At 54.9% G+C, this 16,829-nt stretch overlaps 1 protein-coding gene across 1 annotated transcript in view; it reads right to left on the bottom strand.

Annotated features, from left to right (window-relative positions):
* Positions 1–16,829, bottom strand: part of LOC103168370 (ankyrin repeat and fibronectin type-III domain-containing protein 1-like) — a 75,689-nt gene that overhangs the window by 31,889 nt on the left and 26,971 nt on the right. Inside the window, exon 2 of the mRNA XM_039911126.1 lies at positions 4,274–4,314. Within this exon, the coding sequence (XP_039767060.1) occupies positions 4,274–4,314 (41 nt within the window). The remainder of the gene's footprint in view (positions 1–4,273; positions 4,315–16,829) is intronic.

Consider the following 16,829-nt stretch of genomic DNA (forward strand, 5'->3'; position numbering starts at 1 on the left):
CACCGATGGGGCCCATCACCTCCCAATGACCCTCTGCTCCCCAGGACACCCCTGGCTTTAAGCACTGGGCCTCTCCCTTCCAGAGCAGAGCACAGCTGTGGTCAGTGGCCAGCTCTATTCTCCGCTGCACTGCCCCTGCTTTCTTCCAGCACCCCCTCGACTGGTAAGCAGAGTTCCAGCCCTTTTGGGAAGCCACCGCCACAGGGTGGTCCCGGTGGCTGGCGGGGACAAAGCAGGGAGGCCCTGTCCCTTTAACAACCAGGGTCTGCATCGCCAGCTAGGCCTCCAGCCTGGACCAGCTGTGGCTTGGCCTGGCTCCCAGGATGTCCTCTCCAGCTGCCCGAGACCCCACACACCCCTCAAGCCTCCAATGCCCGCCAACCTCAGGGACTGGCCTAGGACCTGTCCCCAGAGGCCAGACCCGGCACGTCCCACGGCAGGCCCCCGCGGCCCTGTGGGAGGGGGGTTCCACCTGCTCATCCTTCCCCACCCTTCTCAGGGAGTGGGCTCCAGTCCAACCCTCCCGCTGGCCTGGAGTCACTCCACTTGCTTGGTTCCACAAGTTCCTCTGGCTCCATCTTGGGTTCTAAAGCAGCAGGCCCAGGGCCAGGATGGAGAGGGGCTGCAGATGCCTTCTTGGGCCCCAGAAGGGTCTCACTCCCAGACCCCATTCCATGAGGCAGCTGCTCTTTCCCTCGAAGTCTGCCTCCCTGCAGACAAGTCTCCGTCTGCCTCCCTGCCTGTCTATCTCTTTGCCTACCTGTCAGTCTGTCTGCCTGCCTCCCTTCCCACCTGTCTGTCCACCTGTCTACCTCCCCACCTGCTTGCCTGTCTGTCTACCTGCCTGTCTACCTTCCTGCCTCCCTGACTGCCTGTCTGTCTCTGCCTGTTGGCCTGTACTGGAGGTAGGTGAGGCGAGATGGTGGAGGTGTTGGAGGGAGGGGTTGATGGAGGATTCATTGCAAGGCAATGTTAAAGGTTCAGATGCACTCATGAGAGAACCAGCATGGTCTCGCAGAAAAAGCACAGCACGACAAGTAAAGAGACCTCAGGTCTAATCCCGACTCCACCACTTGCCTATGTGACCTTAGGCAAGTCACTTTGCTTCTCTGTGCTCAGTGTCCTCATCTGAAAATGGGGATTCAATATGTTATGGTATTTGTTATGTGCTTACTGTGTGCTAGGCAGTGGACTAAGCAATGGGGTAGATACAAGATACTCAGGGATAATCAGGTTGAACAGAGTCCCTGTCTCACAAGAGGCTCGCAGTCTAAGTAGGATCAATCAGTTGAAGGTATTTATTGAGCGCTTACTGCATGCAGAGCACTAAACTAAACATTTGGGAGAGCACAATGCAACAGAGTTGGTAAACATGTTCCCTTCCCACCGTGACCTTACAGGCTAAAGGGGGAGGCAAACATTAATATAAATAAGTTACGGATGTGTACGTAAGTGCTGTAGGGCTGAGGGTGGGGTGAATATTCATTCATTCATTCATTCAATAGTATTTATTGAGCACTTACTATGTGCACAGCACTGTACTAAGCGCTTGGAATGTACAATTCGGCAACAGATAGACAATCTCTGCCCAATAACGGGCTCACAGTGTAAACGACCCAAATGCACAGACAGCACAGAAGGGAGAGGGAGTCGGGGAACAAAGGGCTTAGTCGGGGAAGGCCTCTTGGAGGAGATGCGACCTTAATAAGACTTTGAATGAGCGGAGAGGGGTGGCCTGGTGAATACGGAGGGGAAAGGAGTTCCAGGCCAGAAAGAGAGCGTGGGAAAGGGGTCGGTGGTGAGATAGACAAGATCAGGGCAGAGTGAGCAAGCTGGCACTAGAGGAGCTAAGTGTGTGGGCTGGGTTGTAGTAGAAGATCAATGAGGTAAGAGAGGAAAGGGTGAACTGATTGAGTGTCATTAAGCCAGTTGTAAGGAGTTTCTATTTGATATGGAGGTAGATGGAAGTTCTTGTGGAGTCGGGAGACGTGGGCTGAATTTTTTTTAGAAAAATGATCTGGGCAACAGAGCCAAGTGTGGACTGGAGTGGGGAGAGGCAGGAGGCAGGGAGGTCAACGAGGAGGCTGATGCAGTTGTCACGGTGGGATTGGTTAAGTGCTTGGATCAGTGTAGTAGCAGGAGAAGAAACGGCAGATTTGTTGACAGATTGAAAGAGAGAGTCAATGCCAAGATTATGGGCTTGTGAGACAAGGAGGATAGTGGTGCTATCTACAGTGATGGGAAAGTCACGGGAAGGACAGGGTTCGGGTGAGAAGATAAGGAATTCTATTTTGGACATGTTAAATTTGAGATGTCAATGGGACATCCAAGCAGAGATGTCCTGTAGGCAAGAGGAAATGTGAGACTGGCTAGAAGAAGAGAGATTAGGGTTGGAGATGAAGATTTGATAATTCATTCATTCAATCGTATTTATTGAGTGCTTACTGGTGCAGAGCACTATACTAAGCGCTTGGAATGCACAGTTCGGCCAAAGATAGAGACAATCCCTGCCCAACAACGGGCTAACAGTCTAAAAGATGGGCTCACAGTCTGAAAGACTCATCTGCAGAAAGATGGAAGTCGAAGCCAAAGGAGTGAATGAGTTCTCCAAGGGGGTGGATGTAGGTGAAGAATAGAAGGAGACCCAGAACTGAGCCTTGAGGGACTCCCATAGTTTGGTGGGGGGGAGGCAGAGGAGAAGCTTGCAAAAGACCCTAATCCCCATTTTATAGATGAGGAAACTGAGGCCCAGAGAAGTGAAGTGACTTGCTCAAGGTCATGCAGCAGACAAGAGGCAGAAAGGGGATTAGAACCCAGGTCCTCTGAATCCCAGCCCAGGCTTTTTCATTAGGCTGTACTGCTTCCTACTGTTGTCCCTCCCCCATAGACTGTGAGCCCCACATAGGACAGAGACTATGTCCAATTTACTTATATGTATCCTGGTGCCTAGTAGAGTGCTTGGCACATATTCATTCACTAATTCATTAATTCAATTATTCAATTATATTTATTTAGAGCTTAATGTATGCAGAGCACTGTACTAAGAGCTTGTGAGAGTACAATATCACAATAAGCAGATACATTCCCTGACCTCAATAAGCTTACAGTTCAGAGGGGGAGACAGACATTAATATAAATAAGTAAATGACAGCTATGGACATAAGTGCTGAGGGTCAGGAGGGGGGCAATGAATGAAGGGACAGAGTGACAGAGAAGGGAAAGGGAGAAGAGGAAAGAGGGCTAAATCAGGGAAGGCCTCTTGGAAGAGATGAGCCTTCAACAGGACTTTGAACGGGGAGAGGGTCATTGTCTGTCGGATATGAGGAGGGAGAGTGTTCCACATCAGAGGCGGGATGTGGCAAGAGGTTGCTGGTGAGATTAATGAGATCGGGGTACAGAGAGAAGGTTAGCATTACAGGAGTGAAGTGTGTGGGCTGGGTTGTAGTAGGAGAGGAGAGGTAAAAGGGGGCAAGGTGATCGAGTGCTTTAAAACCAATATTGAGTTTTTGTTTGATTCGGAGGTGGATGGGCAACTACTGGGGTTTTTTGAGGAGTGGGGAAAAATGCCCTGAAAGTTTTTGTAGAAAAATGATCCGGACAACAGAGGGAACGAAGTATGGACTGAAGTGGGGAGAGACAGGAGGCAGGGAGGTAAGCAAGGAGGCTGATACAGTAATCAAGGTGGGGGAACCATTACTATTATCATTATTATTACTATTGTTATTTCCATTGTCTCCCTGCCCACTCCCAGGACCCATACACCATAGCAGCCCCCACCCTATCCCATGGCTTTTTGCTTCCTCTTCTAACTCTCTCCCCGCCAACAGTCCCTGCTTCCCTCCTCACCCCCTACATCCCATAAGGCATGCCACCTGCACAACAACCTGAGCCATTCACACTTGGGAGAGAGATAACTAGGTTGTCTCCAGTTGGCTCCAGGGTCCACTGGGCTTTGTAGTCGCCACAACTGTAGGGGCAGCTGTGAGTAGCACTGTGAAGTCATAACCCCCCAGAACGGTTGGTCACTCAGATGGCCAGGCCCGGCCGGTGCCTGTGCGTTCACTCGCATCCAAGGCTGACACCAGGGCATCTCGCCACCACACCTCTGCAAGTACTCACAAACCCGCTCACCACGGCCAGCCTGCCCAGCACGCAAACCCACGTCTACATGTGGCCATCGGCCGGTGCCCAACCACAGCCCCTGCCCCTTCCAGTGTGGGATGGAAGATGGAGGAGTCTGGCCATTGGCTTGGGAGGCGGGGGACCACTTTACCTGGACTGATAAAAGTCTTTCCTCTCAGCAGAGCCCAGACTCTGAAAGACAAACAGACAGACACGGACCGCTTAGTGTCGCCTGACCCGGAAGGCCCCCAATCGGGAGCCGGCCGGTTGGCGGGGGAAGGTAGCCCGAAGCTCTAAAGGCACGAGGAGGCAGGAAGAACTGGGCTCCGGACCAAGAAGTGGGCGGGCGGGACAGTCTGATCCAGGACTCTCCACACAGCAGAGCTCAGTAAACATCACTGATTGATTGATTGATTGGTTGTCTAAGAAGCCGGGGGGAGCGAGGAACAGTGCTCAGGGAGGTGCTGAATGGAGTCCTGGTTACCCACTCTGCCCTCCTCCCTCTCCCCCACCCGCCCCCCGGGCACCTCCCCACACCCCTTTCTCCAGCTTCCCTCTGCCCGGGCTCCTGATGCCAAACCCACGGCGCCGGTGATGGCAGGATTGGGGTGGGGTCGCTGGGAGGGGGACCCTGCTGGGAGGGGGACACCGGGAGGGGGACGCGGCAGCTCTGGAGTTGGGGAGGGGGTGTCTGCAGTTCCGAGGGACAAGCTCCAGGTTGTGCCTACCCCCTGGGTCTGGCGTGAGACCATCACTTGATGACTGGCAAAGGGGAGACCAGTATCAGTGAGTGCCATTATCACCCCAGCACCAACCCCAGGCCTGACTGCGCCATAACTCTAGGGTGCCCCACCCTAGCCAGCCCCTCACCCTCGCCCCTTCCCTGCCCCGGGGACCCCGACCCCGCCTTGCCTCCCAGGCCCTTCCACTTCGCCCCTCCATCCTCGCCCCCACCCCCAACCCTGCCCCCCCGGGATAGGGAGGAGGGAGGAGGGTGGGACAGAATTCCCTCTGTCTTTCACGGGTCAAGCCAGGGGGTGGGGTTTGCCCGGGAGCCCCAGGGACGGGGCCGGGGACCAGAGAGCCTTCCCTGCCCTGGCACAAACCGTGCCCAAGAGCCCGGGGCGGAGAGGACGGACGGACGGACGGACGGACGGACGGACGGACGGACAGAGGGGGGCCGGACCAAACCTCAGCTTTCTCCGCGAGACGCTGTGCTCCCCGGTCGCCCCGCAGCAGGGGGAGGGAGCCCGCGGGCAGCGGCCGGACGAAGGGGTCGTGGGTCCGGGGGTCCGGGGAGGACCGTGTAGCGGGGAGGGGAAAGGCGGGGAGAGTGGTCGGGGCCGGGAATGGGAATGTTGTAGTTCCCAGGGTGGTTGCCAGGCGATGACCGGATGTCCACCGGAGCCGGCTCGGCCGGCCGGGAGGCCCATCCCAGCGTCGAGTGGCCAAACGGACAGGCAGGGGGAGGCGGCCAGCGGACAGGGGCAGAGGGCGACGGAAGGGGTGGCGGCCACTGGACAGGGGGCAGCGGACAGCAGTGAGGGGCAGGGGGCAGAGGAGGGACAACGGGCAATGGGCGGGGGCAGCGGCCGGCAGTTAGGGGACGGGGGAAGCTCGTGTGGGCCAGGGAACGTGTCTGTTTATTGTTGTATTCTCCGAAGTGCTTAGTACAGTGCGCTGCAAACAGTACGCGCTCAATAAACAGGACTGAATGAATGTATACCAACTCTGTTATCTTGTACTCTACCAAGCACTTAGTACAGTGCTCTGCACACACTAAACACTCAATAAACCCGATTGATTAATTGGCGGGGGCAGCAGATTCAATTCAATTCAATCGTATTTACTGTGTGCAGAGCACTGTACTAAGCGCTTGGGAGAGTACAATACAGCAATAAAGGGAGACGATCCCTGCCCACAAGAGCTCATGGGGGTAGGGGGAATGGACGGTGGACAGTGGACAGTGGGAAGGCCCCGAGTAGCTTTTGAGCAGCGAATTCTCACAGCTCTCTGGAAGAGGGCATCCCTGCTTCTGTTAGGATAACCGGGAGCCGGCCAGAGTGACCCTTCACCCTCCGCCCCCCACACATACACATCTCTAGAGGCTACGAGGGCAAGTAGTCAAGGGGAAGGCTGGGCAGCCCCAGGCCCCTGGGCTTTGACTGCCCAACCCGGGAGGGTACCATTGGTGATGGCTGTTGAAATGTGTGAAGGGGTGAGCTCCTGAGACCCTGAAGCAAGAGCTGCTAGGATGAACGGGATGGAAGCTCTTCCCCACATCCCACCTATGCCAGGTCTGAGGGGCACCCCCACAAACAAACCCCGAACCCCAGAGGGGGGCTCCAAGTCATCCCCAATTTCTCTCCAACTCCCACCAGCAATGCTTCTGATTCCAGGACCCTGGCGACCAAGGAAGAGGCCAGGGGAGCAAACGGGGGTGTGTGTGCGGGAGGTGTGGTGTGGAGTGGTGTGGTGTTTGTGTGTGTGTGTGTGTGTGTGTGTGTGTGTGTCTGCAGCACGTGTGCACCCAGGTGCAGCCCCCCCCCCAGCCACACGCAGAGTAATCACAGACTATCACAATGGGTGGGAGGGGCCACAGTCTAACACAGCCACTCCTACACCTATTTGAGAGCCAATCAATGGTATTTACTGAGTAATAATAATAATAATAAAAAGATGGTATTTGTTAAGCGCTTACTATTTGCGAAGCACTGAGTACTTATTGTGTATATAACACAGTACTAAGTGCTTGGGACAATACAATACAATTGGCAGACATGGTCTCTACCTGCGAGGAGCTTAGCATCTAGAAGGGGGACCAACATTAAAATGAATTACAGCTAGGGGAAGCAGCAGAATTTTGAGGAGACGGACGGAAGTGCTGTGGGGCTGGGGGAAGGGTGAGTACCCAAGTGCTCGAAGGACACAGGCCCAAGTGCCAGAGCTCCACTTGATGCTCGATTCAGTTGTGGATATATGCTCCATCACATAGAGTCACAGTGGGTCCCCCAGGGGCATATGCAGAAACTCTGTGTGTGGGGGGGGAGGGGGGGTGTATGTGTGGGTGTGTGTGCGAGTGCGCACGCCTCAACATCCTTCTCTCACTTGAATCTGATATGGCTCTGGAATTTTGAAAATGGTAAACGATACTTTAATTCCCTCAAAATTCTACAGCAGTTACAGCAGTCATAAATGTAGGGGGAGACACACACATGCTCCTCTCTCTTTCACACACACTCTCTCTCTCTCTTTCTCTGTCTCACAGGTACAGACACACACAGACACCCAAAGGCCACCAGAAAGTTCTTCCTTCAGCCTGACCACGATCTATCCCGCTACTGCAGTCCCAACTTTTCCTCCTGTCCGGTCTCCTGAGGACCAGGGGAGTGACCCGTCAGCCCCACAACAAGAAAACGCTGTCTTCCTCAAAGGCAGTTCCCCAACCCATCCTGGTCCCCCTCCTCCTCTGGCCTCCATCCTTAGGCTTTCCCAGAGGTCCCTTTTTATGGTACTTGTTAAGTACTTGTTGTGTGTCAAACACTGTTCTAAAAATTGGGGAAGGTACAAGTTAATTAGGCAGACACAGTGTCACTGTCCCTCATGGGGCTCAGAGTCTCGGTAGACCCCATTTTCCTTCCTGGCTATGACTGTAGAGTGCAGCGACCTGGGGCACAGGGTCTGTAACAGTAGGTAACATATCTCGGGCTCCTACGGCCCATTCCCAATTGTGGTACACTGCAATTTGCTTCAGGGGCGCTCAGCACACATCACCACTGCTGCTAAGAGTGACATTCATTATAATGCCAATTTAGGGTCAGTTTCTGTTCCAGTCTGCCTCCTAGATGTTTTTCCTCTTTTCCCACCAGTCCCTGTGCCAGATTTTGCCACCAAATGCACTCCTTGGCCCTGACGAGGGCTGCTGTCAGGAGGACCTTTTGGTTACGTCACCGGGGATCACATTCCACCCACCTGAGGGTTGGCCACCTCCTGGCTCAGACTGCTTGCAAATATGGCCCGGTCTATGAGGCCCGAGCCACCATTCAGCCCCTAAACAGGGCCCATTCTTTTGGAGGGACGTTGCTCCATGGGACCCCACCTGTCTCAGCCCTCCAGGTTGGCACCAATCCCCCCACCCTCTGCTCATTGGCCCAAGCAGTGGGGTGGCCAGGCCCCTCCTGCTTCCTCTGGTCAATGGTGGTGGTCCAGAGTGGCAGGATGAAGGGCCTGAGTTCAGAATGAGACCCCACAGTTTCTCCCATAGCCAGAAGTGGACCACACCCCTGACAAAAGAGAGAAGATAGGCTGGGTCTTCTCCCTGCCCCTGAGCTGGGCTGCCCCCGAGCCAGGCTGCCCAGAGCCAGGCCTGGATGCTTCTAGGCCCTTCTAGGAGTCTGTCCATCTCACTGGCTGGGTATTTGTGGGTAGAAATTCTCCCGTCCCTCTCCCCCAACCACCAACCCACCCCTTCACCAGGTACACGCCTATGCTAGTGCTGGACCGGGAGCTTCTAGAGGGCAGGGGCCATGTCTAACAACTGTACTGTGCTCTCCACAATAATAATCAATCAATCCATGATATACATATTTTTTAATGGTATTTTTTAAGCACTTACTATGTGCCAAGCACTGTACCAAGCATTGGGGAAGATATAAGATGGTTGGATTGGACATAGTCCATACAGATGAGGTAACTGAGGCACAGAGAAGTTAAAGAACTTGCCCTAGGTCACACAGCAGACAAGTGCAGAGTCAGGATTAGAACCCAGATCCTTCCTGACTCCCAGGCCCATGGTCTATCCACTAGGCCAAAGTGCTTCTCAAGGGCTTACTGTATGCCTAACCCTGTACTAGATGTTCGGAAAAGAACAATACAATAGAGTTGACAGACACAATCCCTGCCCACAAGGAACTTAGAGCTAGAGAGATATATAATCATCATCATCATCATGATAGTGGCATTGATTAAGTGTTTCCTAGGTGCCATACACTATGCAAGTGCTGGGCAGATCAGACTCAGTCCCTCTCACATATGGGGTTCAAAGTCTAAGAGGGTGGGAGATCACATATTTTATCTTGGCGTAGTGGATAGAGCATGGGCCTGGAAGTCAGAAGGCCATGGGTTCTAATTCCAGCTCCATCATTTGTCTGCTGGGTGACCTTGGGCAAGTCACTTCACTTCTCTGGGTCTCAGTTACCTCAACTGTAAAATGGGGATTGAGACTCTGAGCCCCACACGGGACAGGGACCGTGTCCAATTTGATTTGCTTGTATCCACCCCAGCGCTTAGTACAATGCTTAGTACAATGCCTTAGTAAACGCTTTAACAAATATCATCAGATGAAGAAACTGTGACAAAGAGAAGCTAAGTGTCTTGTCCAAGGTTGCAAAGCAGGCAAGTGAAAGCAGGCAGTACTCTAGACGGCAAGCTCATTGTGGGCGGCAAATCTGTCTACCAACTCTGTTATGCTGTACTCTCCCAAGTGCTAGTACAGTGCTCTGCACACAGTAAGCGCTCAAAAAATACAATTGATTGACTGGAAGTGATGGACCCAGGATTAGAATTCAGGTCTCCTATCTTTCAGTCCTGGGCTTTTTCCACTAGACCATACTTACCAAGGTTACGGATTAGGGCAGAAGACAGGATGTTCTGGAGTAAATATATCCAGAGAGTCGCTATGAATTGGAAATGGCTCAGCACTTGATAATAATAATACTCTACCCAGGGCTTAGTACCATGCTCTGCAGCCAGGAGGCACTCAGAAAATGCCATCAATTTCCCATTAGACTGTAAGCTCCCTCTGGGCAGGGACTATGTCTACCAACTCCACCGAATCTATCAATCACTGGCAATTATTCATTCATTCATTCAATAGTATTTATTGAGCGCTTACTATGTGCAGAGCACTGTACTAAGGGCTTGGGATGAACAAGTCGGCAACAGATAGAGACAGTCCTTGCCGTTTGACGGGCTTACAGTCTAATCGGGGGAGACGGACAGACAAGAACAATGGCACTAAACAGCGTCAAGGGGAAGAACATCTCGTAAAAACAATGGCAACTAAATAGAATCAAGGCGATGTACAATTCATTAACAAAATAAATAGGGTAACGAAAATATATACAGTTGAGCGGACGAGTACGGTGCTGTGGGGATGGGAAGGGAGAGGTGGAGGAGCAGAGGGAAAAGGGGAAAATGAGGCTTTAGCTGCGGAGAGGTAAAGGGGGGATGGCAGAGGGAGTAGAGGGGGAAGAGGAGCTCAGTCTGGGAACGCCTCTTGGAGGAGGTGATTTTTAAGTAAGGTTTTGAAGAGGGAAAGAGAATCAGTTTGGCGGAGGTGAGGAGGGAGGGCGTTCCAGGACCGCGGGAGGACGTGACCCAGGGGTCGACGGCGGGATAGGCGAGACCGAGGGACGGTGAGGAGGTGGGCGGCAGAGGAGCGGAGCGTGCGGGGTGGGCGGTAGAAAGAGAGAAGGGAGGAGAGGTAGGAAGGGGCGAGGTGATGGAGAGCCTTGAAGCCTAGAGTGAGGAGTTTTTGTTTGGAGCGGAGGTCGATAGGCAACCACTGGGGATTATTATTGAGTGCTTACTGTACTAAGCATTTGGGAGAATACAATACAGAAGAGCAGGTAGACACGATCCCTGCCCTCATGGAGCTTATAGTCTAGGAGGGGAGGCAGACCTTAAAATACATTATAGGTAGAGGAAGCAGCATCCATACTCTCTGAAGAATTCAGTTCAGGGCTCTGCACACAGTAGGTGCTCAGCGAATACTACTGATGATGAATGTTCTTTCCAGAATTCACACTGTGTCTGGACACACCGCAAGTAAGTGCACACAGGCATAGGTACCAGCCCTGCCATGTCCACATGTACACACTTGTGCACAGTGTGAGCATGCAACCAGCCTGCCCACCACACCGCAGGTCCATGCCATGGCTCCAAGGACCGAGGCCCTATGAGTCGGAGGCTGCAGGGGGTGTTGTGATTGACCTGAGCTCCTCTTCACTTGGCAACGCAAAGTAGATCATGAGTCTCAGACAGCTCAGTACACTGCTCATGGTGGGGGGCGGGGAGAAGAGCTGATGAGCCCAACCTTAAACTCCAGCCCAGCCTGCACGTTCTGTGTCTCTCACCCCAACCCACTCTGTACCTTGAACTCATCTGTCTCACCACTGACCTTTTACCCACATCCTTCTTCTTGCCGGGAACTCTCCCGCTTCATATCTAACAGACCACCACTCTCCCCACCTTCAAAGTGTTACTAAAATTACATCCCCTCTGAGAGGCCCTCCCTGACTAGGCCCATCATTTCCCCTCTCCACCCTCTGCTCTGGGTCGACTGAGCACTTGGCTGTGGACCCCTTAAGCACTTTGATGCTCCCCCTATTCCCCCAGTGCCTGTCTCCTCCTATAGACCATAACCTCCTTAAGGCCAGGGACTGTGTCTACCCACTCTGTTGTATTGCACTCTCCTAAATGCTTAGTATACAGAGTGCACCCAGTAAACACTCAATAAATACCACTGACTTATGGATAGACTAATCCCATTTTGTGGCTGGGCAGACTGAGGCCTCTGGGGAATGCACTCCCACCCGTGGTTTCAGCCTTCTCGGGAACTTTCAACACATCCCAGACAACCTCAAGTCCAAGTGAGTCCACTTCAGCAGGCCCAGGGCACTGCCAAACCATGCCTGGGGCCAGAGAAACTGGGTTGGGGCCGGGGGGTGGCGGGGGCAGTCATGTGGCCTTGTGAGAACAGCATAGGCTGGGAGTTGGGAGACCTGGGTTCTGGTGTCAGCTCTGCCCCCAGCCTTCTGGGTGACCCTGGACAACTCTCTGAACCTCTCTGGGCCTCAGTTTCCTCCTCTGTCAAATAGAGATCAGTGCCTCAGTTTCCTCCTCTGTCAAATAGGGATCAGTTCCCTGCTCTCCGTCTCTGGGACGTGAGCCCCATGTGGAACTGATGGAACTGGGCCTGTGTCCTATCTGATTCTCCTGCACCCTCCAGCACCAAGCAGGGATAAAGTGTGAAAAGAGTACCGTAACTATCCAAACACCAGGGCTTTCTTGGTTCCCACATCCCCAGACCTCGGGGTTCCCCGACCCCTTGGTACAGAGCTGAAGACTGAGCCCAGCTGCCCCCGGGGCCCTCCTCTCCTCCACTGTCCTTCCGCCCGTCCACCCGTCCTCCCTGTGCTCCTCCCTTTCACACGGGCTTGCCCCCGCCCAGTGCCCGCCCAGCCGGCCGTGCCCACCTGCTGCAGCTGACACAGGCGCTCGGACGGCTCCCAGCTGCCGGTCCTCCGCCCCCCAACCCAGCACACACCGCCTGCGGGATGGCAGGCCAGGCCACGGCCTCCCTTTCCATGAAGTTGGGAACATGACGTCAGGGGCTGGGGGCTGGGGAGATGGCGGGTGGGAAGCCGGGGAGCAGGGAGAGATGGGAAAGGACCAGGGGGCCCCTCGGGGAGGGACTGTGGGAAAAGGGAATCTCTCCAGCCGGGTCCTATGCTTCTCAAGGACCTGAGGCCTGAGTCCCCAACCCCATCTCACCCTCTGTGCCCCCATCCTCCCCACCAACTTGTCCCAACCGTGTACCCCTGTCTCCTCCTCCAACCTCGTGACCCTGTCTGTCCGTCTCCTCCTCTGGCCTTGTCACTCTGTCTCTCTGTCCATCTTCTCCTCCAGTTCTCTGCCCCTGTCTGTCCATCTCCTCTCCAACCCTCTGCTTAACTCCATCTCCTCCTCTACCTTTGTGACCCGTCTGTCTGTCCTTCTCCTCCCCGAGTCTTGTGCCCCTTTCTGTCCATCTCCTCCCCAGACCTGTGCCCTTATGTCCTTTCCTCCTCCGGCCTCCTCCTGGGCTCGGCGGGGATGGGAAAGGGGCTGCTGGAGTAAGGGGAGGAGTCTGCGGGGCCCGGTCAGGGGTGGGATGGTGGGTCGGAGCCGGGGGTCTTTCCCGCGCTTGGGAGAGTGAGCTAGCATTCCTGGGAGCGTTGGAGCTGGGGAGGGGAGGCGAGAGGAGAGGAGGGGTCCTCCATGAGGGGGGGCCGGGGGGAACCAGGGGGCTAAAGACTGAGCTCAGGTGGGAGCTATCCCCGGCTGTCCATCTCCTCTGTCTATCTGTCCATCTGTCTATCCATCTCCTCTGCAGCCCTGTGCCTGTATGTCCGTCTCCTCCAGCCTTGGTACCTTATCTGTCTGCCTGTCTTTTATAGCCTTGTGACCCTGTCTGTCCCCTCCTCCAGTTCTGTGACTGCCCCCCTCTGTCTATTACCTCCCCAGGTCTGTGCCCCTGACAGTCCATCTGCCCCTACAGATCTATGCCCCTGACTGTCACTTCCTCTTCCCCCAGCCCTATGTCCAACTGTCTATCTGTCTCCTCTTCCCCCAACCTTATGCCACATCTGGCTGTCTCCTCTTTCCCAGGCCTTGTGCCCAAGTCCGTCTGTCTGGCTCCTCCCCCAGCCCTGTGCTCCTGTCTGTCCGGGACTCCTCCCCCGGGCCTCAGTGTACAGAGCACCCGGACTTATGGAGCACCCAGACTGCCTCAGCAGCAGCCTCAGCACTTGCATAGATTCAGTTCTCCAACTGGGTTACTCGGGAAACAAGCTTACGCTGGTCTCCCCTGTTATTGCACTCGGGCTTCCTTAGCGGCAGTCTCAGCACTTATGTAGGTTCAGCTCTCCAATTGGGTTATTCAGGAAACACATTTATGCCGGTCGCCCATTATAGCGGAAGCTCCCTGAAGGCAGGGAACGTGACCCCGACTTCTGCAGGATTTGCCCGGCACTCAGCCCATTGCTCTGGCCCCAGCCACCTGCTACAACAGGGGCACCCCGGGTTATGTTAAAGATGTGAGACGTGTGAAACGTGTGTGGCACTTCCCGGGGTCCTCTTCTCCCCGTCCAATCCCTGCGGGGTGGTCCCACAACCCCGTCCCTGCCCCGGGAATGGGGATGACCTCTGAGGTTCCCAGTTTATCTGGCACTCCCTAGAGAACTCGCAGCCCAGCTCCTGTTGACACGCCCACCTTACAGCCTGCTCCCGAGCCCCCCGGGATCTGCTGAATCCTGATCTCCAAACTCCTCGGCTCCATCCACCACTTGTCTGCTGTGTGACCTTGGGCAAGTCACTTAACTCTTCTGGGCCTCAGTTACCTGATCTGTCAAATGGGGAGCAAGACTGTGAGTCTCATGTGTGACAGGGTCTGTGTCCAGTCCAATTTACTTGTATGTATCCACTTACAGCGATTAGTACAGTGCCTGGCAACTAGTAAGCGCTTAACAAATACCACTATTATTATTATTTATTATTATTATTCCCAGATCCCTCCTCCTCAGATACTCCAGGAAGCCCCAGGCCCATTTCCCCACCTTCTTGCAGGCTCAGGGCATCGGGGCTGCTCCATGAACTTGAAGGAGATGCCACCACTGGCCTTTCTCAGACACTGGAGCCCAGGAGGCATGAGCCCATGACTGATCCATCCATCAGTCAACCAATCGATCAATCAATCAACCAATGGCACAATGGTCCCGTCCCAGTGTGGTCCTGTTCCAGTGTGTCCAAGGGTCCGGGATCCAGATGGTGCCTCAGGGTGCAGGTCAGAAAAGACGCTGGGGGGACTGTCACTCCTCCCCAGACCTCCTCTTGGCCCCCGGAGCCCCGGGCCGGTGGGGCAGGCCACCCCCTCCCCTGGCCCTTGGTTGCGAGGGGAGACGCGCGCCCCCCGGCCCCTGGCCCCTGGGCCCCCCGGACGTTAACTCAGGAATGCGTGGAAACAACGACAACTGCGCATAGCTGGGACCAGAGCCGGTCCTGGGCCGCCCCGATCACCCGCATGCCGGGGATAGCTCCCGCCTGAGCTCAGTCTTTAGCCCCCTGGTTCCCCCCGGCCCCCCCTCATGGAGGACCCCTCCTCTCCTCTCGCCTCCCCTCCCCAGCTCCAACGCTCCCAGGAATGCTAGCTCACTCTCCCAAGCGCGGGAAAGACCCCCGGCTCCGACCCACCATCCCACCCCTGACCGGGCCCCGCAGACTCCTCCCCCTACTCCAGCAGCCCCTTTCCCATCCCCGCCGAGCCCAGGAGTGTGGCTTAGTGGCAAGAGCCCGGGCTTGGGAGTCAGAGGACGTGGGTTCTAATCCCACCCCCCCACCACTTGCCTATTGTGTGACCTTGGGGAAGTCACTTCGCTTCTCTGTGCCTCAGTTACCTCATCTGTAAAATTGAGGATTAAGACTGTGAACCCCATGTGGGACAACCTGATTACCTTGTATCTACCCCAGTGTTTAGAACAGTGCTTGACACATAGTAAAGCACTTAATAAATACTATAATTATTAGTATTAATAAGCACCGCCATGCACTGGTCCATCGATCCCCAGCCCACTGAGCGAGCCCCCGTCCGCTCTGTGCTCTGAGCTCTGCAGGAACCCGCCGGGCAGGGACAGGCACAGGGATGGGCACAGGGATGGGGAGGGAGGGCGGGCGGGCGGGCGAGCCCCCAAGGCCAAGCTCAGTCCCACCGTCTGCGATGCACTGGGTTCTGTGCTGGCGGATGCAGGGGATAGTAATAATAATAATAATGGTATTTGTTAAGCACTTACTATGTGCCAAACACTGTTCTAAACACTGGGGTAGATATAAGGTAATCAGGTCGTCTCACGGACCCGCTGGGGGATGCCACCTCCCTTCCCAGCCCTCCGAGGCCACCTCCAGCACATACACAGTCCTCACTCCCAGAGCCGTGCAAACTGAGGACACCCTGCACACTGCATAACAGGCCCACCTCCAGCATATACACAGCCCTCACGACCAGAGCCATGCATACAGACACCTTGCCCACGGCCCGGACAGCTCATCCCTGAGCATGAACACAGGTTTCCCTCCCAAGGGGGTGCATGCAAACCCACTTCCTGACGCACTGCATCCCCCTCTCTGGTCCCATGAACACGGACACCACGCCTGAGCCGTGGGAAGGAAGGCCAACCTTGACCACGGGTGCCCAGACAGCTGAGTTGTAAGGGGTCCAAGAAGCCAAGAGGCCAGAGATCGCCAAGTCTGGGTAGGGGGCACATCCCTAGCCAGCAGGGGCCGAGCAAGCTCCCAGACAGACCCCTTGAGCATTCCCTTGTAACGGGCCACATTCCTCTCCCATTCCTCCCATCAAGGCCCTTCTGGCCATCTGACCATCCAGATGCTCCAAACCCTGACCTCTCTCTTGGGCACAGACAGATGAATTTGGCTGACAAGCAGGGGTAGCAGATACGGACAAACTTTGGACTAGGCTGTAAACTTGTTGTGGGCAGTGAATGTGTCTGTTCATTGTGGTAGTGTATTCTCCCAAGCGCTTAGTACAGTGATCTGCATGCAGTAAGCGCTCAATACAGTTGAATGAATGACAATCCCAGGCGTTGCACTTCATCTGGCGAGGTTGTGGGGTACTGTTGTAGGGGAAGCAGCGTGGCCTAGTGAACAGAGCACGGGCCCGGGAATCAGAAGGACATGGGTTCCAATCCCAGCTCTGCCACTTGTCTGCTGTGTGACCTTGAACAAGTCACTTCACTTCTCCGTGCCTCAGTTCCCTCATCTGTAAAATGGGAATTAAGACTTGGGAGGCCCATGTGGAACAGGGTCTGTGTCCAACCTGATTATCTTGTATCTTCCCCAGCACTTAGAACAGTGCCTGGCATATACCATAATTG

Source organism: Ornithorhynchus anatinus, chromosome 2, assembly GCF_004115215.2.
Source record: "Ornithorhynchus anatinus isolate Pmale09 chromosome 2, mOrnAna1.pri.v4, whole genome shotgun sequence".
Classification (NCBI taxonomy): domain Eukaryota; kingdom Metazoa; phylum Chordata; class Mammalia; order Monotremata; family Ornithorhynchidae; genus Ornithorhynchus; species Ornithorhynchus anatinus.